Source organism: Besnoitia besnoiti, assembly GCF_002563875.1.
Source record: "Besnoitia besnoiti strain Bb-Ger1 chromosome Unknown contig00007, whole genome shotgun sequence".
NCBI lineage: Eukaryota > Apicomplexa > Conoidasida > Eucoccidiorida > Sarcocystidae > Besnoitia > Besnoitia besnoiti.
Window position 1 is genome coordinate 497,154 of NW_021703915.1, and position 27,407 is coordinate 524,560.

General features: G+C 57.7%; 3 protein-coding genes across 3 annotated transcripts; 1 reads left to right on the plus strand and 2 right to left on the minus strand.

Moving 5' to 3' along the window:
- Positions 1–1,303: 1,303 nt before the first annotated feature.
- Positions 1,304–7,932, minus strand: BESB_071010 (rhoptry neck protein RON9; the record flags this gene model as incomplete). The annotated part of the gene is made up of 9 exons (XM_029365474.1): positions 1,304–1,522; positions 1,906–1,982; positions 2,264–2,357; positions 2,583–2,813; positions 3,050–3,256; positions 3,579–3,797; positions 4,111–4,257; positions 4,522–4,673; positions 5,175–7,932. The coding sequence occupies 9 exons, from the start codon at positions 7,930–7,932 to the stop codon at positions 1,304–1,306; spliced, it is 4,104 nt and encodes a 1,367-aa protein (XP_029217958.1).
- A 2,485-nt stretch (positions 7,933–10,417) lies between these two features.
- BESB_071020 (Mov34/MPN/PAD-1 family protein) lies at positions 10,418–14,103 on the plus strand (the record flags this gene model as incomplete). The annotated part of the gene is made up of 7 exons (XM_029365475.1): positions 10,418–10,966; positions 11,448–11,486; positions 12,028–12,149; positions 12,330–12,450; positions 12,740–12,828; positions 13,097–13,472; positions 14,008–14,103. 7 exons carry the CDS (start codon positions 10,418–10,420, stop codon positions 14,101–14,103), a joined length of 1,392 nt encoding a protein of 463 aa, XP_029217959.1.
- Positions 14,104–15,151: 1,048 nt separating this feature from the next.
- Positions 15,152–26,893, minus strand: BESB_071030 (Lon protease family protein; the record flags this gene model as incomplete). Its single annotated transcript, XM_029365476.1, has 20 exons — positions 15,152–15,265; positions 15,478–15,537; positions 16,050–16,234; positions 16,501–16,676; positions 16,915–17,092; positions 17,456–17,556; positions 17,807–17,945; positions 18,132–18,239; positions 18,510–18,663; positions 18,906–19,042; positions 19,594–19,696; positions 20,134–20,243; positions 20,626–20,752; positions 21,346–21,402; positions 21,680–21,883; positions 22,470–22,568; positions 22,981–23,638; positions 24,141–24,255; positions 24,658–24,799; positions 25,268–26,893. 20 exons carry the CDS (start codon positions 26,891–26,893, stop codon positions 15,152–15,154), a joined length of 4,593 nt encoding a protein of 1,530 aa, XP_029217960.1.
- Between the last annotated feature and the right edge of the window lie 514 nt (positions 26,894–27,407).

The following is a 27,407-nucleotide window of genomic DNA, read 5'->3' on the forward strand; positions in this document are numbered from 1 at the left end:
AGCGGCCAGAACACTCTAAAACAGCCTTAGCGCAGATCCGGACTCATGGTCACAGAAAAGCGGCCGAGCTCCAAGATCAATAACAGAGTTGATACGCTCTCTACTGTAGCTCTCTAAGTTACTGGATTTTGTTCCCTCCTGATCCGAGTGTGTTGAAGGCGCCCTCGGCCGAGTGCGTTGGTGCGAAGCTGGCAGAATCCTAAGGGCCGTTGCAGACGGCTGATATGTGGGGGGGCACATCGTCCGCGTCCTCTCACGCAGAGTGCGTGCGCAGCATTAGTTCTTTCACCTGCTTAGAGCTGCACCCCTCCGTAAAAAACAGAGCTCCCGAGCCTGCAGTGCGCATGGCTGCGCAAGCTACCCAGGATGGAGCAGAGATTACTGTGCTTCGCGGGCGCGTCCGTCGAACTGCAACTAACACGGGATCTGCATTGGCGGAATGTTTAAATGCCTAGAAAACTTCGCAGGAGATGACTGCAGGTAAGACGCTTCTGCACGAGCCCTTGGTCGTGTGCAGCGTGTATCTGCTGTGCACCTGCAGCATTGTAAAATGTGCTCGTGGTAGAGAACTCAGGCGTTTTCACCACGATGCACTCACTCTCCGTGAGCAGTATCACTTTTTTCACCTGCCTGTAGCTGCACCCCTCCGCAAAAAACAAACCTCGGAGCCATTAGCAGAACCCCTCTTCACTCAGCTTGTGGCGTTTCGCTCTTTGTTCGCCTTCGACCGAACAGGGGCTCTCCCCTGCTGTCGTTCCTCCGTCTAGAAAGCGTAGCCGGCAAATGCCCGACGTCTGTCCGTCTCCCTGTATGTAGCTGCGACACCTTGGGGGCTGACTGCCGCAAGCGACAACGCTTTTCTGGGTTTTCAGCTCGCCTTGCTACCGCATGCGCCCTCCCTTTTAACGCCTCGTCTGGAGGCCGTAGCAACCCGAACATCTCTTTGTGCGCCGCACGCTCTGTGCCTCCACCTGCCTTGCCACGCCCCCCTCTTTTGCGTGTCTGTCGAGACCAGACCGCGTCGATCCATTTATTCGAACCGCATTGGGGCACCAGCGTTCCTTGGAGCTCATCACGTGCGCGCTGCCAGGAGAACCGACTTTTCGCGTCGCTCACACACACAGAAATGGATGCAAGAGTCGGTTCACCACCGAAATGAAAAAGTACTATTTACGAAACGTGAAACGGGTCTCCCTGGACACTGCTTGTGCGAAGCATGTACACATATCGCGTCGCACACTTCGGGAGACTCCACGAACCAAAACGCATCGAAGTTCACTCGCGAAGAACGGCTCGCTCGCCTCTACCAGGCGACCTGCGCGAGCGGCAGTGATGCGAAAACAGCGGCCATCGCGAGGCCAGCGGGCCAGGCAGAGAGAGAGACTCCAGCGGCCAGGGCCAAGGGACTGCAGATAGGAGGCTCCGGAACAAATTCCGGCGCGCCGTCGCGGGTCATGCAGGTGATCGTCGAGTGACCCAGCAACTGGAAGCCGGTGTGACACTCGTAGGTCACCGTGTCGCCCTGAGAAAGAGACACACCCGACGAGACATACGCAAACACTTGCAGGCGCCCAAACACTAGAAAACGCCACGCACACCCCGTCTGACAGACACCAGGGGTTCTCTGCATATGCATATATATATTTATAGCCTGTAGCAGATACTTCGGCTCCACCCGAGTGCCTTTGGCCGAGGGGCGAACTGCATTCCGTACAGCACCGTGCCTGAACTGAAGAGGCGAGTCTCTGTGAAAACACGACGCCAGCCCGCAAACGTAACGTGAAACAAACGCACATACAGACAGCATGTATGCCTCAAGCGCGCGCTCACGTGAGAACCAGAGCGAGTTAGCCCGAGCCAATTCCGGCGTCCCTAGATTGGCGACTGGAATCTGAGGGCACTTACCACGCGCATGAAGGAGCCCAGCTGTGTGTCAGACAAGACGTGCGTCGAGTTCGGAACGCGAGGAATGAAAGGACAATCTGCACAGAGACACACAAGCACCAAGCAACAGAGAATGAGCCAGGCAATCAGACCATACGAGCGACTGCCTCTGACACAGCGGAGTCCCGCTGTCCCCCCTCAAGCGCATGTGTGCCCCCTGGCCTGGAGAGGCCCCCCCCCCCTCCCAGGAGGCACCTTCTGAGACCAGACTCTGCGCATTTACATGCTCAGATGAGCACGTGTGGCGGCCTGTCCCTCGCGACTCCGACCGCCATGCATGCTTCTCATCATCCCCCCCTCCCCCCGGCACGCGGCTTACAGGGCCCTGTGCCGACGGCCTTTAGGTATGCGACAAGCTCGTCGCCGTTGCGCTCGGAGGTGTCGCGCGCAAGGTCCAGCGCAGTTTTGTTGTCCTGCAGAGCCCGACAGCCACACCCATAGTCCTGTTGTTCTAAAGTGCAATCTATCTTTAACGACATGTATCCATTTTGAACATCCAAAAAGACCAGAACGCCACGACGGACAGCAAGTCACCCCAGGGACAGCTCGCTCTCCCTCACAGACTCGCCGGGTTTCTCTGCGGGTTTTCGGGTCTCGAGATGACGCCCAGGGGTCTCTGCGTTCGCTTTCGGGCGCACCTTGTTTTTGTCGTCGAGCGGGACTTTGGCGATTTGCAGCAGCCGCTTGACGATCTCCAAGTACCCGCCGATGACTCCATCCATCAGCGGCGTGTTCCCGTGCGCGTCGCGGGCAACGGGGTCGGCATGGTGCGCGAGAAGCACCTCGAGAGCTAGTGGCGGCGCGAGGCTCGCAGGAACCACGTCGTAAGACCACGGTGCGGCCGCCAGGTGAATCGGCGCCTTGCCATGCTGCAGATACCACAGCACGCCGCAGCTGACCCGCGAGACATGAAAAACGACTGCACCCGACGCGCTTGCGGTGCCAAGATCGTCGGGGGAGGGGGGGGGGGGGGTCGCATATGGGAATCTGAATTTGCGGGCAAAACTGGTTTGCGATGCGCTCGAGGTCGTGGCGCAGACCGAGGGCGCCCTCCTCATGGAACACAGAACACAACTCCTCCCCCCCTCCGCTCCCTGCTTCGTACCTTGTTGGCTGCGTTGATGTCGATGATGTTGTCTGCCAGGGCGAAAAGCGCATCGAGGGCCTTGGGCGCGTTGAAGGCTGCGGCGTAGTGCAAAGGCGTGTTCCCGCGGATGTCCGCCGCCATCACAGTCGCGCCGCGGTTGATCAAGAGCTTGACGATCTTCTTCGAGTTCGCCTTCGCCGCGTAGTGCAAGGCTGACAAACCCGCCTGCGCCATCCACGCGAAACAAGAAGAGAAACTGTTCTCAGATGCACGATTAGAAAGCAGAGAAAGCCGCCAAGTGTGTAAAGAATACACGCATGCCTTGTTAAACCAGGTTAAAAGAAAACTGCCTGGTGGTGAACCCTCTCATTTCCAATGCCGACGAGGGCCTGTCAGGTTCGGGGAGTCTGCCTTTCGGGCACACATGGCTACTCCGCATTGGAGTCTCCACGCAAGCTCCTCTCAAAGGACGGAAAACCTCGCCCTCCACATCGCGGCAGCGAACAAGACGAGCGAATACACGATAAAGAAGCATATTTTTCCGCACCTTGTCTTTCGCGTTGACGTCTGCCTGGTGCTCAATAAGGGCCCTCGCGAAGAGCTTGGCGTGCGGGCGAGCAGACCGCGCGGCGATCATCAGCGGTGTGCGGCCGCCGACATCTCGGGCGTCGATTTTGGCGCCATACTGCAGCAGCAGGAACAGCGTCTCGTAGTTCTCCAGCGTCTGAAACCGCGCGACGTAGTGCAGCGGCCGCATTCCCGTTCGCTGAAAAGCGCACATGTCCAAACACTCGAGACTCCCAATTCGACCCGCTCGCGCACAGGCCTCTTTAATGACTGGTTCAGATAACCGGGCAGGTCCTATGCCTGCAGACCGCGCGACAAAAGGATCGTCTCTTCCGAGCTCTCGGTAGGGCACCGCCATCATCCTGCGAGAGGCCGTGGTACCAACAAGAGATGGGATATGGAGGGCGAGATTCACCGCTATCGAGCTTGTCCCTACGCTCATCCCCCCAAGCGAGGCGAAGCGCGCGCGGGAAAACCCGCCTGAGGCCGTTCAACTCGCTTTTGGTGCTTACTAGAGCAACCTCGGGAGACACGGGGAAGGCCTCGATGTTGGGGAAGGCGCCATACTGCAGAAGCACCTCCACGACACGCGGCTTCGAGGCCGCGATCGCCGCGTGGATCACGCTGTCGCCCTCTCGCACGCGTGGCGGACTGCTCGCCTGCACACGAAAGAAAAGAAAACCAAAACACAGCGGAGAAGACATGAAGGGCATCTCCTCGATGGTTGCGACTACGCAGCGATCGCCACACTCCCACCACAAGCAGGAAAAAGAGAGTCACTTCCATCCAGGCAGCCGCTCGTCTGTGCGTCGCCACGAAGAGGCATTTCGGCTAGATTCCGCGTCCCCCGGCGCAGCTGAACGGCCTGAAGGCCGGAGGACAGCGGAGATTCCACGCCAAGAGACGAGAGACTCCGGACTTACTGCAGTGGCGCGGCAGAAGCGGAAGTTACGGCTGATGTTGTTCGCCGCATCGGCAGCGCGAAGCAGCGCGGAGACATCGCCCACGGTGTAGGGCCCGTCGATTCTCCTAAACAGCTCGTCGCAGAAGCCACGATCAACTTTGGTGAAGTTGTCTGCAAAAACCAAAAACAAGCGAAACGGGAGAGCTCTCAGTCCTCTACGCCCAAGACCGCGAGACGGTATGACAGCCGCGGAGATCGCGCGAGCAAGAGACGCACATGGCAGTTCCTCTTCGCGTCTCTTCTCCCAATGCAACGCCCCCAAACAGAAGCGCGACAGCCAAGACTATCTGCTAGCGCCGACGTGAACGGAATCGTTCTTCACAACTAACGAAAGTAAAAAGCTACTCCAAAGCGCGAGAGGAGCAGAGGAGCGCAAGAGAGAGAGCATCGTCAGGCCGCCGTCTAGGTAAGCGGCGGAAGGAGTGAGACACGAGTGCAGACCACGAAAAGAGATGCGGCGGCGTAGGCCAGGCGACTTGGACACTCCCTGGGCTAGACAATGATTGTAAAAAACAGAAACAGCTGGCTCTCTGTGAGGTTCCTGCGCCCGCTGGCTTCTTTTCTGTCGCGCGGCCCGAGACGAACCCCTTGACTCCGCAGCCGCACTCTTACCGTTCTTCTCGCAAACCGCCAAGAGCGCCTTCGCCTCCGCTTCGATTTCTCTTCTCCGCGTGAAGTAGCAGCCTTCCTTCACCTCTCCTGTCTCTTCAGGACCAACCTGCACATCCGCCGCAGGCGCGCCTTGCGAGGGAGTCGGCGGGCCTTCCGCAGCCGCTTGGTCCGCCTTGGCCTCGCCTCCCTCCGTGGAGGCTGACGCCTCCTGCTCTGCTGCCTCTTTGTCTCTTTCTGCTTCACCCGCTATCTCGCCCGCGGCCGCTCCGGATTCCGCGTCGCCTCTCTCAGGCGCGGCTTCAGCTTCCTGTGGCTTCGCTTCTTGAGGCGCCGCCGACGCCTCAGAGGCAGCCTGCTCATCTCCCTCGGGTTTCTCTGCTGCTTCTCCCTCTCCCTGGGGTATCTCTGCTGCTTGTCCCTCTCCCTGGGGTATCTCTGCTGCTTCTCCCTCACCCTCGGGTTTCTCTGCTGCTTCTTCCACTCCCTCGGGTTTCTCTGCTGCTTCTTCCACTCCCTCGGGTTTCTCTGCTGCTTCTTCCACTCCCTCGGGTTTCTCTGCTGCTTCTCCCTCTCCCTCGGGTTTCTCTGCTGCTTCTCCCTCTCCCTCGGGTTTCTCTGCTGCTTCTTTCACTCCCTCGGGTTTCTCTGCTGCTTCTCCCTCTCCCTCGGGTTTCTCTGCTGCTTGTCCCTCTCCCTCGGGTTTCTCTGCTGCTTCTCCCTCTCCCTCGGGTTTCTCTGCTGCTTCTCCCTCTCCCTCGGGTTTCTCTGCTGCTTGTCCCTCTCCCTCGGGTTTCTCTGCTGCTTCTTCCACTCCCTCGGGTTTCTCTGCTGCTTCTTCCACTCCCTCGGGTTTCTCTGCTGCTTCTTCCACTCCCTCGGGTTTCTCTGCTGCTTCTCCCTCTCCCTCGGGTTTCTCTGCTGCTTCTCCCTCTCCCTCGGGTTTCTCTGCTGCTTCTCCCTCTCCCTCGGGTTTCTCTGCTGCTTCTCCCTCTCCCTCGGGTCTCTCTGCTGCTTCTCCCTCTCCCTCGGGTTTCTCTGCTGCTTCTCCCTCTCCCTCGGGTTTCTCTGCTGCTTCTTTCACTCCCTCGGGTTTCTCTGCTGCTTCTCCCTCTCCCTCGGGTTTCTCTGCTGCTTCTCCCTCTCCCTCGGGTTTCTCTGCTGCTTCTTCCACTCCCTCGGTTTTCTCTGCTGCTTCTACCTCTCCCTCGGGCTTTTCTGCCGCGTCTACCTTCTGGTCACGGGCGACAGGCGCCGCTGGAGGTTCGCTGCGGGCGGCTTCTGTCTCCTTGTCTGCAGGTTCGGAAGACTCGCCTACAGCTGCCTCTGCGTTGCCTTCCTCGGGTTCCTCCTCGCCCGCAGACTCTGAACCCTCTGCCTCTCCAGCCTCCGGTTCTTCTTTCGCCGGTCCCTGCCCTTCATCGTCTCCCTCGGCGACCGGCTTTAGACTCTCCGGCTCTGTGCCCTCTGCTTGTGGCGTCTCTGAGGCGGCGGCCTCAGATGCCTCCGCGGCCGTCTGAGAGGAGGGCTGCCCGCCCTGGGGCTCGGACTCTACAGCCTGCACATCGGGCGCGCTGGTCTTCGTTTCCTCCGCTGTCTCGGCATTCTCAGCAGAAGGAGCTTCGCTGCCCGCTGCTGGAGAGGCAGCAACAGTCTGGCTCTCCGCCTGTTCACTCTTGTTCTCTGTAGCCTCGTCGCCACCTCCTTCTTTCGTTTCCTCTCCCTCCTTAGGCTCTTCTTCAGCCTTCCCTCCTCCGTTGTTCGACTCTTCTGCATTCTCCTCATCCTGGCTGCCCTCGGCGTTTTCTCCTTCTTCCGCACTCTCTGTCGCCTTCTCTTCTCCCTCCGGCTCTTCAGCTTTCTCGTCACCCTGGTTGTCTTCGGAGTTTTCTTCCCCGTCTTTCGACTCCTCTGGCGTCTCGCTCTCCTTCGGTTCTTCATCTTTTACTGAGCCTTCATTCGCTTTGGCAGCTTCTGTGCCTTCTTTGGTGAGTTCCTCAGGTGTTGCTTGTGGTGCGGTTGGCTTAGCAGCCTCTGGTTTCGCCTCTGCCTCCCCCTCTGGCGCCCTTGCCGGCGTGGCATCAGGCTCCGGATTGGAAAGCTGGCCTTCCTCCTTTCCTTCTCCTTGCTCAGCCGCGGCCGGCACTTCCTCCTCCTTCAGCTCGCCCTCCTCTTCTGGCGCTCCCTCCTGTTTCTCGGGGGCCTCGTCGGAATCTTCCTCGGCGTCAGGCTCATCGCCAGCGGACTTCTCTTCTTCGGTCTTGTCTCCCTCCGCTGGGACCTCCTTGTCTTCGCTCTCGGAGTCGCCTCCGTCGTCGTCCTTGTCCTCGCTGAGCGCGAGCCAGCTGGCTGGACTCGCGCGATGCAGAGGGAAGCGGCGGTCTGTTTGCAGCTTCCGAGAAGCAGGAAATCCGCCCAGTGACCGGTGGGCGACATGAAATGGCGAGAACGAGGAAGAGACTGCAGGAACGTCGTTCTCGTCTTCCAGTGAAAACACAGAGGGGGGGAGAGAAAACGACGATTCAGCTTCGGGTGCGGCCGACGCGGCATCTCTCCAACCTGACCACGCCCGAGAAGGAGACGGATCCGGTGTCCATACATCTGAGAACGAAGGCGATGCCAGCGAGACTTCTAAAGAACTACGGACGAGACAGAGGACCAGGAACGTGCAGAGAGGGGAAGCGAAGACAATCATCGCGGAGGACGACGAAGAGAGAAAACGGGAAACGAAAGAGGGACGACGGCCCCCGGTGCGCTCCATGGTGAAAACGGAGGTGAAAAGAAGAGAGGTTTTGGAAAGGACGGGAGGGTACCAAGGAGTGGTGCACGCGCCTTTCCGATCCACACCCTTCCGGAGACAGCTGGGCGAACAACATACGTGTTTTCCGATGCTACAGGACTGGATGCGTAAGTACCGTCACATGAATTTTCAGAACGTCGCAGTTTTGCAGACTTAGCTTGCCGTATGTCCGTGGTAGAATACCGGCCTCTTACAGGATATGCTCCCCCCGATCTTTGGTCGCGAGGATGTGACACCGACAACTGCTTTCAACAAAAAAACGAATTATTCACTTGCCCAGCGTCTCCCTAAGGGGCTGGGTTGCGCCCTCCTCAAGACGAAATCCGGGAGAATACCCTGACGGTCACTTTCGTCTACCGCTGTTCGCGATTGTTTTGCATACGCGAAGCCTCCGCAGAAAAGGACTGATTCACCGCAGGTCCCGCCCGTTCAGACAGACGAGAACATATACATGTCTCAAGCACAGATGGCCACTGGAAAGAAATGCGTGCGGTGACAGTCAGATTGACAACATTCGGAAAATTTTTTTTGTACACTCCACACCGAGGTGTACATACACTTCAGGTTCAGGTGTACGTGCACCGCGGAGATGTATCTGAAATTCGGACAGTGTACATACCAGAGTGGCACATGCGAGAGTGATCACAGTGAAACATTAAGACTTTCCCGAGTCCCCAACAGCTGTGGTCCTCGCTCCAGCGTGTTTCCACTTTGCAAGGAATGACGACCCAGATGGCTTGCTGTCATTCGCGGACATGCCGAAGAGAAATGCCAATGCAGCACGAGTCAGCTCAAGACGGTCCCGGGTAGCCTCCATACGCCATCGTGAGTCCTTTCACTGCTCCTAAGACAGGAAAATCAGATTGTCGCCGGCAGAGGTCGAGCCTGAAGTAAATTCCGGTAAAAACGCGTCACGGAAGGCACGCCGATCGGCGTCTGCTGTGGCATCTCGATGGCGCGCAGGCGAGGACAGTCTGCCGGAAGGATGGATCCGCGCCTGGGGGGCGACGTGCCTGACGCAAAAAAAACTGGATACGAACGGAAGTGAAGTGAAGAAAAATAGACGAAAACACATTCAGAAAATACAAGGGCTTTGAGAGACGAGTTTTGCGCCTCCTCACTTGCCCTGCCGCTGAAACGGGCCCGGGGCAGATTCCCGCGGCGACGTGCAAGGGGAAAAGAGTGAGTCTCGAAAACGCAGACAAGGCTTTTTCCTCCGGACACGGAAACACGAGAAAAATAACTAAGATAGGCCGCGTAGCCGTCGAAGAAAGAGGAAATCAAAGACCGAACGACCCTGCAAGCCTCACTGCTGCTAGCTAGCTCCTTCCGCGCGCGCGGTGTCTTGCCGGACACTCTCAGCCTCCTCGGCGCAGCGGTTGTCGCGCGCCTCGCTTTCCGCGATAAAGTGGGGAAACTGAAGCTCTTCGCGTTTTTCGTTAGCTCAAAGGCCTCCAACCACTAAGAGGTTCTCGTGAGCCATTGATGTGCTTGTTTTTTGTTTTTTCTGCTCTCGAAGCTGGCACGAAAAAGCCATTCCGCACTGGTCAGCAGCCTGAAGCGATCCGCCAGAGAGCTGCGCCCGCTCGCGCGCTCGCACGTGTCTCATTTTCCTCCCACCGCGCCAGGCAGGCTCATGCAGAAACGCGCTCTCCATCTCTGTCTGCATGCGCCAATCGCGGCCGAAACCGAGAGAAAAGGTGGCAGGTACACGCTGCCAAAAACATGAGGACCCTCTCATCTTTGCATAAGTGGACGTTTTCGCTTTACTCTCGATTCACGTCTCATTCTTTGGGCCGTTTCGAGGAACGAGCGCGTTAGGAGGTCTAGCGTTCGCCTCGGCGCGCTCGGTTTTCGCAGCCGGTGTGCGGTTGAGGCTACCGCATCAAGCTTTCAGACTGTAGTTCGCCCGAAGCAGTTCCGCCAAAAAGTCTCCGCTTTGGTTTCGGGGGGAGGCACCGGCTGTGACGCCCACAGAGTGTGGTGCCGAACAAGGAGGGAATCGTGACATGACTGCGTGGAAAAAACTCACAGCCTGACGAAGGGCCGCCACGCCAGCGAGAGCGACCAAATAAATGCCCACAGGGCGTAGGACTGGAGCGACGGCGCACATCCTCCGACACAGGAGGCGCGTGTGGCGCCAAATAACGCGGGGATAGAAGACACGACCTAGCCCCAGAGTCTGAGGAGGAGACTGTTGTCACCCAGCCCGCCGCCGCCTGGCTCCTACTCGTCTCGTCGCTTCGCCGTTCGAGGCTGCGGGGGAAGACAGGGACGAAGCTAGACAATGACCGTGCCCCATGGAGGCCTCCCGCAGGTGGAGCTGCCGCTGAGCAGGTAGGGCTCGTTCTCGTCCTTTCGGCGACCGCTGGGCGAGCCCGCTTCGCGCGTTCCGTGCCCTCCTTTGCGCGTCCGCGAGGCCTTCGCTGCGAGTCAGTCAACGACGATGGAGGCGGCCGCTGCGACCTCGGCTGCGTCGTCGTGGGCGACTCTGTCCCCCGCGCTTTCTCCTGAGGATTTCTCGCTGGCGCACGCGCCGTCCGACGCCGAGCAGCAGGCGCTGCATGCGCTGCTGCCGCGGCTGGCGCCCAGGGCTCTTGGGGCGGTGCGCCTCTCGCCTCTCGCCCTCCTGCAGATGCTTCTGCACGCGGACGGCGGCGCTCCTTTCGAGGTCATGGGGCTGATGCTCGGGTCGATGCAGCCGGGCGACTCCGCGGTTGCGAGGCCGGAGGGGGCGTCGGATGGGCAGGCCTTCGTCATTCATTCGGTCTTCCGCTTGCCGGTTGAGGGCACGGAGACGCGGGTGAACGCCGGCGCGGAGGCGAACGAGTATATGGTCAGCTTCGTCTGCCGCGCGGAGGAGGCCCGCGAGGCGAATCTCTGCGTCGTTGGATGGTACCACAGCCACCCCGGCTACCGCTGCTGGCTCAGCGGAATCGACGTCGAGACCCAGAAGCTTCACCAGCGAGGGCAGGAGCCTTTCCTCGCGATCGTGGTACGCGACAGCGGCTGGGCGAAGCCTCGCGCTGGGACCGAGCCCAGACGACACGCGCTTCTTCAGTCTGCAGGGAACCAGAAATGCACATCAATTTATGTCTATCTGCCTGTATCTGTCTATGTCTATATCTGTATATCTATCTGTATCTGTATCCCTCCCAGCTCTATCCCTCTCTCTGTTTCTACGTCCTTCTCGACCTAAATCTGTCAGTCCGCTTCTATATATCGCTCGTTATCTGTCTAGGTCGATGTAGATATAAGCACGTATGGGTGGCGCCCGTGTAGAAGCGCGTGAGGCCCGCTTGTACGCGGTCGCCACTCGGCTTAACAAAGGCGCACGTCGTTTCGTTTTTTTCGTTTGTCGCTTCTCTCTGTTTCGTCTCGCTCCGTCTCGTGCAGCAAGAGAGCGGGTTTGCCCCTCCTCGCCTTCCGCCTGACTTTCATCGTGAATTTCCTCTGGCGCCTCGCGTCTGCTGCAGGTGGATCCTACGCGGACGCTCGCGACCGGCGAAGTCGATGTAAGTGAGGCCATCCGAGCCAGAATCTCGGAATGGAGACGGGCAAGCGAGAAGCTGGGGGGACTCACGCGGTGGAATTGTCCTTGTTCTCTTTCTCTCGTCTCTGGCGACGTTTCGTGGCGTATCTCTCGTCGTGCTTTCACGAGAAGCTTGTCGTCGCTGGATATCTTGTGAGAACTCGCTTCCGTAGAACAAGAAGCGGGGCCCTGCGCCGCTTCTTGCAGGCCCCGCTTTTTGTTTTGACGCTCTCAACACCGCGCCCTGCGCCTTTGCGCCCCTTCTGTCTTCGCTTTCGTCTGGCCTCGAGCGGCAGACCATCGTCGCTAGGTGTTCGCCTTTCGCGTTGCTTTTCCTGTCTTTCCTTTTGCCTTTTCTGTGTCCCCCTTGAGTTCGAAGACAAGAGTTGGGTGGTGCGTTGTGCACGCCTGCAGGCGGCCGCTCGCTTTTTTCCCTTTTTATCGATTTCCGGCGCGTCGTCCGCGAGGCGACGCCCTTTCATCACGCGACTGCGGCCGCGCTTGCTGTCGCGTGCTTTTCGCAGATTGGCGCCTTCCGCTGCTACCCCGACGGCTGTTCGCCTGACTCGGCTTCGCCGGGTGACTGCGCTGTGCGGGCGAGCGTCCCCCTGGAGAAAGGCGACGACTTTGGCGTTCACTGGAGACAGTACGTGTGGGCGTCTCCGGTCTTTTCAGGGCGGCGTGCTTTTTTGTTTTCTACACTCACTCCTCGCTCTCTTTGCCTCGCACGCGAATCGCCTGCGAGTGTGTCCTGCGGCATCGCGGCCCGCTCTTTCAGTTTCATCGTTGCGTTTTTGTCTCGCCTTTCGGCTGTTTCCACCTGCAGGTACTACAAGCTGCAACTCGACTTGCTTTGCTCGTCCCTGGATGCCCTCCTCATTCGGCGCCTCGCTCAGGCTTCGTGGTTCACGCCTCTGCTGCCGGCGCCGCAGAGCCAGAGTGCGGCTGTAAGCCTGCATCCTTTTTCTTGTTTTTCCGCCTTTCTCGAGATCTTCGTAACACCCCAAGATTTCCGCGAGGACCTTAAGCAGAGGCAGTAGCGGAAGATCCGTTCTTACAGGCCCGCTCCGCGTGCAGCGGCCGTTCACCGTGTGCGGCACTGTAGACTGTAGACACGCTGTGTGCGGGGGTGTGCCTCGTGGGCAGATGAAACTGCGTCTTTCCGGAGGAATCCCTCGAAACTCTCTCCTCTCGAGTTTTCTTGCTGCCTTGCTGTGTGCTGTGTTTCATCGCCAGACTCGCCGCGCGTACCGGACCGCTCAGATGCTGGACGTTGCCAGCAAGTCGCGGCGCGCCGAAGCGACGCTCTTTCCGCCGTTGCCCAAGTGAGTGTCCTCCTTTTTTCTCCGTCCTATGCGGAGATGAAACTTTCTTTCTGCCGTCGATAGCGCTGTCGCGAGCACGCGGTTCGTGCCTTCACCTCCTCCGCTGATCCGCCGCTGGAGGGTCGGGTGGCTGCTCGAACACGAGGGTGAGAGCCGCACCGCCGGCGCGGCGAAGTTTGGTCGCCTTGGTTGATCCCGTCGCATTTGAGCGTTCTCCTAGGGTTCAGGACCGAGTGTGTGTGCGTCGTGCGTGAGGCGGCGCGCGCAGGGTTCGCGCCTCGGCGTCGGCGTCGCCAGAGGGGGCCTGCGCGCGTCCTTCGGCGGCCGTGCAGGCGCCCAAAGGACCCCCCGGGGGTCCTTTGGGCGCGTCGTCGGCTGCGTCGTCGCTCGCCGCGGCGCCGCCCAACGACGCGCGAGCCGACAGGATCGCGGCGCTGGCGGACGAAGAGGAGGCGCAGCAGCGCATGCAGCGGCAGACGCGGCTGATGCTCGAGTCGAGCCTGCGGAAGAAGCACGCCGCGAGGCTCCTCGCGGGAGAGCGGGCTGGCGAACCGCGTGAGGAACTGTCATTCGACGCCGTCGTTCGAGAGGCGAAGCAACTCGCCTGCGACGCCCGACATGCGTGCGTGTCTGCCGCCGTCTCGGTAAGAAGATGAAAAAATGACACCCTCGCGAAGCGACTCTGCGCCTCAGCAGCAGGGGCGGGGTTGACGAAAACGCCGAGAGATGTGAAATCCGAAGCGGCCTGCTGCCGTTTGCAGCCGAGGCGCCCCTCTGAAGCTCGCAGGCCCTCGCGGCGTTCTTTCGAGATTCACTGAAACTGAAAAGCGAAAGGACGTGGCTTACCGATGTACCTGCAGTTGAGTGGCTGATGCGTCGCTCTCCAAGTATATATATATATATATACATATGTATGTAGATATGTATTCCTATATATGTGTATGTATATATATAGATATACGTATACGTGTAAATATGTGTATGGCTTGCTTGTGTGGTGCCTAGGGAAGCTTAGGCCGAGTCTTTTTGGTCTCTTTTGCGCTTTAAACGGGTGGAGCTTTCTCTGCGGATGCGAGTTCAAAGTGTCAGTTCGATTTTGCCCCCTTGTCGCTTGCTAGCGACGGTGGCCTCTTCCGCTCGCTGCATGCGCGTGTTTCTGTTGCGCGTTTCCTCTCTCAGGATTTGATCTTCTCGCCTGCGGACGAAAGCTGCTCCTGGATCGCGCTGCGGCAGCGGCTTCGCGAGAAGAGACGCTCCGCTCCCGACGCTTCGTGAGAACAGAAGACGTGTGCGAAGAATCCGTCTAGGATCAGCGGCGTCTCGTGATCGTTTTCTCAGTCATCTGTCTCTAAGTGGAGGCGTTGCCTGCCTCGATGCACCGCAGCGGTTGCGGGACGGGGGCGGAGCTGTCGGCTGCGTTGGTCTCCTCCGATCTATCTGTCTGACCTTTCTAGCCGCCGACTACTGCGGAGTTGTGCAGATCTCTCTTTTTCTGGCTCTATCGACCGTTGTTCACTGCCGCGGCCTCCTTCAGCCGCTACTCGACAGGAGCCGTGCGTGCGCTATCTGCCTTTCATCTACACATGTGTGTACAAACATATATATATATATATATATAAATATTTATTATTATGAGTTTATATACAAACAAGCTTCTCGTGAGGTTGCTCGTGAGAGATTTAGGTCAGCTGACTGCGCGACGGAATAGACTCTGAACTAGTGAGCGGACCTCCTTTGACACCCGAGGAGCGGAGTCGCAAACCGATGGAAACAGGATTTGCAAGGAGCTCGCGCGTCGCCTGCCGAGGAAGTCCTTCGCAGATTGCTCTGGTTAAACGGCGAATCTCGCTCGCCGGCTGCCTCGCGGTGTTCAACTGAGGCGGTGCCTCCTCTTTCCCCGGAAAAAACTTTGGAAAATTAAAGCGGGACGCTAGAAAAAGAGAAAATAGAAGAAGAGAGAACGAGCACATTCGAGACAGCAACAAGATGTGCAAGTTTTTTTTGAGGCCTGCATACAGAGTCTGAGGAAACGGAATGACGCAGATAACTCGAGCGAGATATGAATACTTGATCTTTGCATCCACCATGTTTTTTTCAGTGTTCCTTTGTCGCCCACGCGGCTCTTTAGTTTTTCTCCCTCCGCTCGCCTTGACTCTCCGTCCTCCACTTTTTTCTTTGCTTCCCAGCAAAACTTGGTTCATATCTCTAATTTCGCTGCGCCTCCCTCGCCTCAATTTCCCGTTTTCGCGTCAACATGCGCGGTTGTCCTTCCTTTGCCTGTGCATTCCGCTTGTTTTATATTTTTTTTCGAAAACTCTAAAACCTAAACGCCGCCTCGCATGCCGCTTTTTTCTTCTCGTCTGCTCGGAGGCTCTGTGCCGAAGGCCGCTTGGTACACGTCGTCGTACGTCGCTGCGAAGTGAACCTGCAGTCCCTCCTGAACACGAACAATCAAAAACCGGAAAATTAAAACAGAACACGGAACATTAGCAGCACATCGGAGCACAGCAGAAGAAAACGGGGGGGGAGGGGGGAAACCGGGCGCATGAATGCGCACACGGAGGTTTCCGCGAAGCTGCACTCCCATGCGTAAGGAGGCGTGCTTTGTCAGTCTCCTGTCTGGTAAGCGACCCGAATGAAAAAACTCACCGTGATATGCGCAGGGAGCTCGGCGAACTCGCGCTCGTTCGCCTTGGGGAAGATAAGAGTCTGCAGAGGAACGCGAAACACAGCCTCTAACTAAGCAGCAAAAATCGTCGCGTCGTGCCCCCCTCCAGTCGAGACCCCGTCCGGCTCTCACGCCTTTCGCCTCAGCAACGCCGCGACAGAGACTGGTCCCGCGTCAGCGGCTCCTATCAGATATGTGCAGAAATACATCGTACGCATCTTAAATTGTATGCAAATGCATGACGCTGTGCTGACGTAGCGTTGAATTTCTGTGCAGATTCACCCGCGAGGGTCTCAGTGTCTGTCTGCTCTAGCCAGTTGGACGATTCCTTCGCTCGGTAGGTCTACGCCGAAAGCATTCTTCTCTAGCCTCCCCGCTGCGTCGGGCTCACTCCCTTCCTTGCCAATCCGCTGTGCACATATAGACTGACTTATCCACCGACATGTAAATATACATACATATATATTTACCTATATATCTGTATGTATATATATGTATAGACAAATATGTGCGTGTGTGCGGAAGGAGGATTCGGCGGCCTTGACTGCCTTACCTTGACGTTCTCCCTCCTCGCCGCAATGACCTTCTCCTTGACGCCGCCGATTTTCAAAACTTTTCCTGTCAGCGTGAGTTCGCCTGTCATCGCGACGTCGGGCAGCACAGGCTTGTCGAGTGCGAGCGAGACGAGCGCCGTCGCCATCGTGATGCCTGCGCTGGGGCCGTCTTTGGGGGTCGCGCCTGAGAAAAAAGGAGAAAAACTCCACTTCAAGAGGCTACAAAGAAGAACCTTCTTGTCTCGTTGTGAAACATGTTTGATACGGATTCAGCGCAACCGATCACTTCTGTTTCTGCAAAGGAAGAAGCACCAAAACGGGCTGTCTGCACGGCCTCTGCGAAACCTTGGCGACGTAAAGCACCTCACAGCGAGCAAGGGAGAAAACGGGGTAAAGCGAGAACGCGAAGACACACAACAAACCAGGAAACAAGGGCGTTGAGAGACGCACCTTCGGGAACGTGGAGATGGATGTAAGCTGTCTCCAGGAAGGAGTTGTTCGGCTCTACCAGCCGTACAAACATGCGGCAGAAGGTCAGAGCAATTTCACTCGACTCGCTCATCACGGCGCCCAGCTGTCCGGTGACCTTAAAGCTCCCTTCGCCGCCTCCCGCCGCCGCGCGCGCCCTGAAGAAGAGAAGTCGCGCAGAAAAGAAAGAAGAGGCGCTGAAGACGCGACCCAAATGGCAGCGGAAGATCAACCGCTGCGAGCCCGCGCCGCATGCATCGGCCGCCCGCCGCTTCACGAAAGACTTGCGAGGCATTGAGGGTCCGGAGACGAACAAGGAACAAGAAAGCGATCGACGAGCCAAGCGCGGCGGGACCAGAAGACGAGGCGATTCAGAGGTGTCACTTCAGGTCTCACTTTCGGCTGGCGCGGCTGCCCTTCTTGGTTTCGTCTTCCTCCTCGGCGCCTTCTTCTCCCGTCTTAGCCTGCTTGTCAGGCTCCGAACGCCGCGGCGTCTCTCGCGGGCGCCGCCCAATCGCCTCCACGTACAGCGTGGCACCGCCCATCTGCGTCCACGCGAGACCCATGACCACGCCTGCGAAGAAAAATTAAAAAACACAGTGCCCGCGCGGAGGTGAAGCGGCCACACACCGCCAGCCCACGCATAAGAGAACCCCGCAAAAAAACACAAAAAAAAGATGCGGATGCGAGGACTGCACCCGAGGTTCGAGGCATCGCGCGGGGCTGCGGAATGGCAAAAAATGGAATTGAAGCCCCAGAAGCAGAGAGAACTTCCACACGAACCGATGTGAGACGCTTCAGACAGCCGGCATGCAGAGGGTGGCGATGGTGCCGCCCGCCAACGGCGCCTTGGAAAGAAAACTTGAGAGGCGATGAGGCGACTCGAGGCGCTGCTGCACCTTTCGCCGCCTAAAATAATATCACTCTAGTTTCTAACCTGGAGGCGTGACACCGTAGAGACGGTCGGACTGGAAGGCAGGCTGCCCGACAAACTTGCTCAGGCAGTCCAGCGTCACTCGGACTTTCTCTTGCTCCTTCCTGCAAAACACAGCCACACAGAGTTGCAGTAACGAAAGAAAACCTCACAACCACTCGGAGAAACGCGTGACAGATGCTCCAACTGTCTTCTCTTCCCACAAAAATAGCTTGTGTCCGTACAAATGTACGTATACATACATATATGTATGCATATATATTCGTATGCATGCATTCAACAGAGTCGCGCGCGCAGAGGCCTGTTGGCAGCTGACTCAACGCTGTGGTAGATTTTTCCCGCGCTTTACCGCACCTAACGAGCGTGAGTGCAGCCTTTCTGTAGATTTTCTCGATGAGCTTGAGCAAACTCCGGACGCCCGCCTCGCGCGCGTAGTCACGGACAAGCTTCTCCAAGACTTCGGCCGCAATGTCGATCTGCTCGTCGGTCAGCCCTGGAAAGATTCAAAAGTGCCCTCATAAACCAGAAAAATTGAAAGAAATAACAGGAAACCAGGTCCGGCGCAGCGACCGGACCCGCAATTGCTCGCACCGCAGCCGCACGACGCTCCCTAGCTCATCTGCAAGAAAAATCGAGGGAATCGCTCGACTCGAGGGAGTCTCGCTTCCTCGCTCTTTACCTGTGGCCTGCTGCGTCTGAGGGAGGAGGTAGTTCTGCGCGATGGAGAGCTTCTCTTGGAAGATGTAGCCCGCGATGCGAATGACCTCCATGCGATCTAGAAGGGGACCTGTAAGAAAAGCGGTACTTTATTTTTCAAACGTGGAGCCGCCGGACGAGACGCAGGCAAGAAGAAGCGAGACACGCCCTCGCGGCGCGCAGTGGAAGACTCGCAGCACCGTCGCATGCTTGACTGACATTTAGTCGCTCATATGCAACTATCCAAAAATATGTTTCTGTTGCAGATTCGGTTTAACGTCCCCTCCACAGCCTACCCGCGGCGAGAAGGCGAAGGGCCCGCACTCGGACGCGCGAGACAGCGAGTTGCTGCTTTCCTGACCTGTGATGACGTCGGGAGTGTTAGCGGTGCAGACGAAGAGGATCTTTGACAGATCAACCGGCACATCGAGGTAGTGATCTCTGAAGGATTTGTTTTGGCTCGGGTCGAGCACTTCCAGCAGTGCCGACGACGGATCTCCGCGGAAGTCCCGGCCCTGGAGGCGGCACGCCACACGCAAGAACAAAAAATGCGCGCACCGAAACACCCGCGGCAAAGCCAACGCCGATCGCAACGCGACACACACACACACACACACACACACACGCAGCCCCCGGGCGGCGCCGCCACCCCCGGCCAGCAAACGAAGAAGCACGCCGAAACCCGGCGTTTTTTTCGCGGAAGCGAAACTTCACGTGCAGAGCAACAGGGAGCACCGCAGAATCCCACTGCGCTCACCAGCTTGTCAATTTCATCGAGAAGAATAACTGGATTCATTGTCCGGCACTCCTTCAGCGCCTGGATGACTTTGCCCGGCAGCGCGCCAATGTACGTCCGCCGGTGCCCGCGAAGCTCCGCCACGTCGCACATGCCGCCTGCGAAAAGAAAACTTTTAAAAATCGGGAAAAATTGAGGAAAAGCAAATACGTGGAACGACGTGTGAGGGCCCGCGCCCGCCGTCTGTAAAGCGCGCGGAAATTCGAGAAGACGCCGCACAAAAGAGCACAGGGCGGACGCGAGACCCAGAGAGAGCCTCCAGCGAGGCAGAAGGAATGTGTTTTCCAAAGAGTTCCACAGCAGCGAGAGAAACACTCAAGCGGCCATCGGGGCGACACGACGCCAACAAGACCTGAGACTCGATTGGAGCGGAAGGTCTCAACAGAAAAGAGGCTGCCGAAGGCACGCACACACGCGTCCCGATGTCGTTACCCTGGTGCTGCTATACTCGTACATGATGTTCATTGGATTCAACATGCAGAGTAGAATATCACCTTGAAGGCATGCAACCATGCAGAGATGCAGCGTACCCCCCCCCGAACACGCAGGCGCACACTGGCAGCGCACACACACTCGGATGATGAAGATGTTTGAGGCGTCTGTCGATTCTCTCAAAAAAAGCTGAAGCATGCGAGCTGAATCCTCTTACCAAGACTGATTCGGTAAAACTTGCGATTCAGAGCTCGCGCAATGCTCTGACCGACCGATGTCTTCCCGACGCCCGGAGGCCCTACTAAACAAATGATTTTCCCCTGAAAACACGGAAAAATCCAAACCGAAAATCGGCACAGAAGACGATGCGTGGATCTGCCTCAGCGGGCACGCATCGTTGAGGCACTACAGGCGGTGGAAGACGCCAACATAGAAGCACACGTTGTACCCCAAACGTTGACTCTTGAGATCTTTATGCAAACGCAAATCGTCCTGAATATCTATAGTTTAGCGCAGCGAAGCGCGCGTCGAGCCCAGCTGAGGCAACGGATGCACGTCTGTGAGCACACGCACGTCGCGCCAAAAACAGAGGCGACATGAAACCACCGCCCTCGAGCGTGGGAGGGCTTCCCAGAAAATACTTTTGAAATTTTCCTTAGAGGTACATTTCGTTGAATTAACATAATTTATTTAGAAAGAAAGATCTAGTGAATAGACAAGGCAGAGGCACGCTGAGACACAGTTGAGCCAGACGCACCTGGACGTCCTTTTTCAAAATGGTGATGGCGATGAACTCGAGGATTCTGTCCTTCACGTCCGAGAGGCCGTAGTGATCCTCGTTCAGGATCTTCTCCGCGTGGAAAATGTCTGCAGATGGGACGCGCATGCACACGAGTCAAGAAGAGATTCGCCGCGTCGCCCGGCGCCCACGCAAGCCTGCTCCCCCCACATATCTGCCTCACACTTCGCTTCACTCAAAGGGCTCAAAGCGACGCATGACACGCAAACGCGCGCCTCGCTGCAGGGCCCTCATGGAGTGCTTAACGAAAAACATCTCAGCCATGCGTTCAAGCCTTCGATCTCTTTTTTACGAATTTCCAGAGAAATTTCAGCATTTTTCGCAGCGCCCCCTCTTCCGACACTCAAATGACTAACGCGGCCGCGCGTTTCAGTTGAAGTTGTTGAAAAAAGCGGCTAGGCAGGCCGTCGCGAGGCCCCTAGTAGAAGTGTGAGGCACGTCTTCACTCACCGCTGCAGTCTTCGGTGTATTCGCCCCACGGCAAATTGAGAAGCCAATCCGTGTACGTCCGCGTGATGTTGAACTCCGAGGAGGCTTGGTCGAGGCTGTTCATCTTGCTCAGTTCGTAAGTCACAGCCTGAGGAGGAAAGACACGCGGCATGCGCTTTGCCCCCCTTTTCGCGTCCTCATAAGCTCTTGATCAAGGCGCCGTTCGCGTCGCTTTGTGTCACCTCGACGCCAGTTTCGCTTTCTGTTTTTCCTCGCTCCGCGCCCTTGCGCCGCTTCTCGCTTCCCGGCGGCGCCGCGCCTTTTCATAAACTATGCTGACTTTAGCCCTCGATGAGCTGTAGTACTGCTTAACTTCGCTTTGCAGCCGCCTCGTTTTTTGTCGCGGTGCCTCTCTTTCAGCAGTTCTGCAGCCCCGCTCTCGGCAGAGTGTCCCACCTTTGGAACCCTCCCTCCAAAGTCTGTGTCGCTTTCGCTCCTCTATCTGGCCTTTCCACCTCCTTTTGAGGCGAATTCGACAGACAGAAAAAGTTTCCTCGCCTCTCAAGGTCTTTGCCGTGCCGTTCCTGCTGCCTGTCGCCCCGTGCCGTCCCCCTTTCTTCTCAGATTCTGCTTCAGCTGAAAGGACTCCAGGTGTGTCGCAGTCTGCTTTATTTCCAACTTTTTCCCCGCAATATTTCCTCGATTTCTCCCCGCCCTCTCCCCCTGGTTTCCTCCTCTCACCTTCTGCGCCTCTTCCGACATGACGTCTTTCTTCTTCTCTAGAAGCTCCCGGAATGTCTGCGCCGCCGACCGCACCACCCAGAGAGCCGAAAATGACAAAGAAAAACTCCAACAAAGCAGGCAAAAATCGCAATTAATAACGGCATATATACTTGTAAACGCGGCACGGCGCGTACTTATAGCGCCTGCGAAGCTCAGGTAGCCTGAGAAAAATGCCTCTTTAATTGCTGCACTATCAGCGGAGGCAATACGCCTTTGTTGCTCTGCCTTCAATTCTTTTACATCGGGTCGTTTCGCGAATTTTTTCGCATCCCGTGCGTCAGGCTCGACCTACGTCTAGGATGGACTCCTTGTCGTCCTTCACTTCGCCGAGTTCTTTCTTGAGGAATTTGAGTTGTTCGTTGAGGAGGAACCTCCGCTGCAGTTTGTTCATTTTCTCCTCGACCTGCGTCTTCACTTGCACCTGCAGCTTGGAGAACTCGAGGTCCTTCTTGGCGATCTCCAGCACCAGCCGCAGCCGCTTCTCGATGTTTCCTTCCTGCAAAAAACAAGCCGAAAACGCGCGAGGCCTGTGGGGAGGGACGACAAAACGTAAAATTTAGATGCCGGCAGAGAGGAGTAGACAGCAGGCTACAGAGCGAGACACAGCGATGACGCCGCCTGCGGAGAAACGAGAAAAAAACACGCACCGGGCGTGACTCTTCAGGGGAATCGAACAGCGACCGCCACCGAGTGAGAACGATGAGCAAACCCTGCTCGCGGCGGCAGACGCGCTGCTCCCCCCGCCCCCCCCCCCCCTTGCACAGTGCAGCGGGGAAGGTGCTGTGCTGTAGTCACAGAAACTTTGATATAGGCGTATCTCGTAATCAGACTCGTCTCCATAATCTTGGGATCTATCCTGCCTTTTTTTCACGCTGCATCCCATTCGGCACGAGAAGCGCGAGCGGATCCAGTCTAACTCGTGATGAACGCGGCAGCACACGCCCCTCTCCCACGAGAGCGCGAGGGGAACACAGAACAACTCTGCATCTTCTTCGCTTCGACGAGATGCGCCGCTTTTCTTAATGGGCTGTGCTGTGTGATTCTTCAGTTTCGAGTTTTTCTTCTCTCGGAGTCGCACGCACCGCGAGGACTGCTTGAAGCTCGTGACGCTTCGCAAACGACATGCCTGCGACGAGATCCGCCAGCTTGCGAGGGGAATCCAAGTTGTAAAAGCGAACAACCTGTGAAAAAAGGAAAAAACAGGTTTCGTTGAGTTGCTGCATGCGCACAAAGTGGATTCCGGGATTCGCGGCAGTCGCATACTGCAGCAAGAAACAGATGCGGAGCGACGCGTTTTCGCGCTGACACGTTTTCATGTCTCCAGTCCTCCAATCGACCACGGGCCTCTGTCTCCGCCCCCCCGATGCGTCTCTTGTCGTCACAGTGCGATATCTATGCGGCCTTCTTGAGCATCCCCTCGGGTTCAAATGCGTCTCCACACACCTATAAGCACTCGCATAGATAATGTCTGTGCGCAGCAGGCGAGCTAACCTACACATGTGCGCACAGCGCTTGCGTGCAGGAGGGGTCACGCGTCATGTAGAGGCATATGTGTACGTACGAGAAGACGGCAGAGGCGTTTTGGCTTCTCACTTGATCAAAGTGTTCCTTGTAAAAGTAGCTCTGCTTGAGGAGCTCCTTCATAGTCACGACGATTTCGAGGTGGAGTGCCCTCTGTGTGTCGGTCGTGGCCTCGAGCTTCCCGGATTCGTCAGGCAAGTAGGCGATGCGGACGCGCAGCAGCGAGAACGGCGCGCCAGTTGGCTGCGACACAGGCAGCAAAAGTTTCTCAGCGCTCGCTCTCGCGGCCTCTCCCGAGGCCAAGGCGACCGCCGCCGTCGTGAGGTCTCCCTCTGCGCCTCCGTCGCCCCTCGAGCCCTCCTCAGCCGCTGACTCGCCAGCAGCAGATTCGGTCTTGGCAGTGACGGCGGTTTCGGCCTTGGCATCGACGCCGGTTTCAGCCTCAGTGGCGGCGGTTTTGACCTCGGCAGCGGCGGTTTCAGCGGCCTCTGGCGCCTCGAGCGGAGACGGAGACTCAGCGGAAGCGACAGGGGTGGCGGGCGCGCCAGACTCCTCATCCGCAAGCGACTCGGCCGTCAGCGCATCCTGCGCCACGCTTGCTTCGAGCTCCGCGGAAGGCGAGGAAGAAGAGAGAGGAAGAACGGCGGCAGCCGTTGGAAGAAGGGCGGCAGCCGTCGAATCGGCAGGTTGAGGGACTGTGGGCGAGTCTGCCGAGCCCAACAGACGAACGCTGCATAAAAGGAGGAAGAAGCGAAGAGGCAACTAACGTGACGGGGTTAACTCGCGACAAAAACGGCCGACCAATGCCCTCGTTTGCCGCTCATGCAGCACGTAAAAGATCTTCCACCCTCGTGAACACACGCGTATATCCACTATATATGGAAAAAAAATATATATATATGAATCTGTCGAGCGATCTCGGCGTTTCCAGACACTCCACGACTCCATCGAAGGGCATTTGCATATATTTATATGTATGTGTAAATTGGTGCTTGTGTCGTTCGCATTTCTTTAGGTATACGTATACAGCTGTGGACTGTGTGCGTATGTCTCCACGCGGCCGTTTAGCAGCTGCTCCTTCAGCCGCATAATAGAAGTGAATAGAAATGCGTAGAAATGAGCGACACAGAGACATCGCAGCAAGAAAAGAAGAAACGCGAGGCTCGCGTTGCCTCCGTGGAACACAGACGACGCCGAAGACTCACGAGCCCAGGCACTGCATCTCAGCCTACCGGCGATAAGGCATGACGACGACTTGCCCCCCCTTCACGTGGCTGTGCGGCGCGAAGTTGAGAAGGTGTAGAAGACTGCCGGTGTCATGCAGCTCCGAAATATCTGCCACGCGACCTGGAAAAAGAAAGACCACGCGACGCCTAGAATCAAGCATCCGCAGCACACCAACATGACGCCCACAAAGACTCGCAAGCGTATCTATTTATCTATCCATCTATATATCTGTCTATCTAGGTCTGCCTATGCCTCTATCCATCTGCTTATCTATGTGTCTATCGCTCTATCTGTCTGTCTATGTCCCTAGCTCTCTATCAGTCTGTTTATGCCTTTATATATCTATTGCCATGCCTCTCTATCTATCTAAAGTCCCTCAGTTGCAGCTGTACTCCCCAGCCCACGCTGGATCGCCTCGGCCTCGGGTGGGCACGCACGACTATATCAGCGTGTCCCTCGAGTGACATCGCGAGAGTTTTTTCCTGGTGTGCACCTCGGCATTTTTTGTCGCCTTTCGTTTACCTGCATCCTTGCGCAGCTTGGCGCCAGGGATTTCTTCATCTTCCTCCTGCTGCGTCTCCTTCTCCTCGACTGTGAGGAAGCCAGCAACGTAGTCTCCGCCGGGGACGCCGCTCTTCTTCTGTCGCACGAGAGCCTCGAAAACCTGCGAAGGAAGACACCTTGAAGCAAACGCGTCTCGCATGAGAAAAACAGGACTCCACACAGAGAAGCACTCATCCGCATACGCAGCGTCACCCGGCGAGCGACTCACAAAGCGCTCACATTCACTCATATACTTGTATACCTATTTGTCTATATCTATCTACCTATATCTGAGCATATCCATCTACCTGTTTACAGGTATATATGCAAATATGCAACTATACTCTGTCCATATTTACGCGAATTTATTGGTGTGCTGCGCTACTTCGCGTCTTCGAGGCAAATCGCGTAATCTTTAGATCAAACTGCACTAGACCTCGAGTCTCCAGATCTGCGAGACACTCGCGTCCGATCGGCTGAAGCGACCAACGCGAGGGCGCCTGGAGGCAGGCGAGGAAGCACGCCAGGGCGACGCCACGAAGGCCGGAAGTTTCAGCAGCAGGAAACTCCGCTTCTTTCCCTCGCTCACGTCATTGTCTGGGATGTGCAGAAGTTGGTAGAAGCCGGGAAACGCAGGCCGGCGGAAGAGCGGCAGCGCGGAGAGGACAGGAAATCGCGGCGGCAGCGCGGAGAGCGGCGACACGCCGTTGGAGAACGACGCGCTGTCGCTCAGCAGAATCGCCTCGCTCCCCTCCCGGCCGCTGTCGCCTCCCCCGCCTCGGGCGTTTTTCGCTGAAAACCCCAGCGAGGCCGCGCTCCCGCCCTCTGGGGTGGTGCCCTCCCCCCGGCGTCGGGCTCCATCTGTCTCTCCGCCCCGCCGCTTGCGGCCCACGCGCGGAGACGACACGCCCCCCGGAAGTGCCTCGGGCGACGAGCTCGGCGTCTCCTCTGCGTCCGCCTCCTCCAGGCGCGCCTGAATCTCCGCGGCCGAGGGCGACAGCGCGGAAGGCAAGGCGCGAACGTCCAGCTCTGTCAGCTCCTCCGCGGAAGAAGAGAGCGCGGAATCAGCGGAGGCCTTCAACGGAGCAGCAGCCCCCTGCGTCTCCGCAGTCTGCGACTCGACGCGCAGCCCCGCGGCAGCCTCTTCGCCGGGCTCCGCCGCCGAGGATCGCGGCTCGCCTCCGTGTGAGGCTGAGAGGGCGTCGCGCGAGTCCTTGCGTGGGAGTTCATCGCGTTGCCCCTTTCGTGCGACGAAATCCTGCAGCGCCGCACCTCGCGGGCGGTTTCCTGAAACGTTTACTCCCGCCTGACCATCTTCTTTCTCTACCACCGTCTCCTTTCCTGTCGCGTCTCGGCTCTCGCCTACCGGCCTGTCGCCCTCTGCTGCCTCAGTCTGCGCCTCCTCGCCTCGCTGGGCGGCGTTCTCTGCGAGGCAATCGTCTCCTCTCTCCGCAGAGGCGTCCGCAGGCCGCTGAGCCGCTTCGTCTCCTGAGGGCTGCGCAGCTCCGCGCTGAGAGGCGAAGAGGCGTTCTGAGACTCGCGACGAATGAGGCAGAGGAAGCGAGGGGCGCTGCAACAGAGCTGAGGCGGCAGCGAACAGCTCTGCATGCGCAAAGGCAGCCACGGAGGAAGACGCGAGAGAAGTAGAAAGCAACGCGGAGGACGAAGCGGCAGGGGCCGCGGCGCGCCGCCGCAAGGCAAGAGAGCGCGAAAGGGGGCACCGCGGAGAAGAAAGCGGAAGAACGCGAGACAAAGGGCGGCCGGCAGGGAGAGAAGAAGCAGGCGAGCAGGAGAGGAGAAGAGACGACGCACTGGCGGCCGAGACAGATGGGCGCCTCCCCGAGGCTTGCGAAGAAAATGGACTTCCAGCCAACGAAGAGGCAGAAAAAGAACGAGAAGCCGACGAAATAGGAGAGAAAGAGAACTCAGTGGGCGAGGCAGACGCGTGGCTCCTCCGCCGAGTCAGGTGGGCACTCAAGGAAGCAGAGAGGCAGCCTTCTCTCGGGCTCGTGTCGCTGCCAGCGCCTTGAAACGGATTGGGCTCCCCTCCATTCTGACGACACGCTCTCGCGGCAACCAAAGTCTGCTGTGAACGCGCACTGGACGAGGAGCCGTAGAAGCCCTGTACATACGCGGAAGGCGGCGCCGTGGAGAGCGGAGACAAGGAAGTCTTTCCTGTCCGCGGCCTGCCGCGAGGTCGCGGCGCACACGCCATCTTGTGAGACGCCCGAGGCAGGAAGGAAGGCGGGACAGAGAGAGAAGAAGCTCTCTCTCTGTGTCGCAAAAGATATTTCTCACTTTGGAAAGGCGAGGAAAAGTCGAAGAAAATGGAGAGACCGGCGGAAAAGCAGAAGGAGCGGCCCCACGAGGCTCCCTCCCCTGCGAGCTTTCGCGATGAAGAGTTTGGAAACAAATGAAGTGAAATGAAGTGAAGAAATGAGCGAGAGGACATGCAAAGGAAGGAGGGAGAGACAGCCGAAGCAGACAGAGCAACCGCGAGAAGAGCCAAACGGGTGGGAAACGCTTGACGACTAAACAAAATCCACACAAGCTGCTTCTTCTCGCCACTGCGCGGCTCGCAGAACGAAGACAAGGGTACCAGACAGAAAGAGGAGGCCGTCTGCGAAAGGGAGCGAGGAAGCCGCTAGCCGCGAAACGAGAAAACACGAAGCAATGCGCTTCCCGCCGTGTTGTTCGACTCAAAATGGAGCGATTTCCCTCCTGGACGT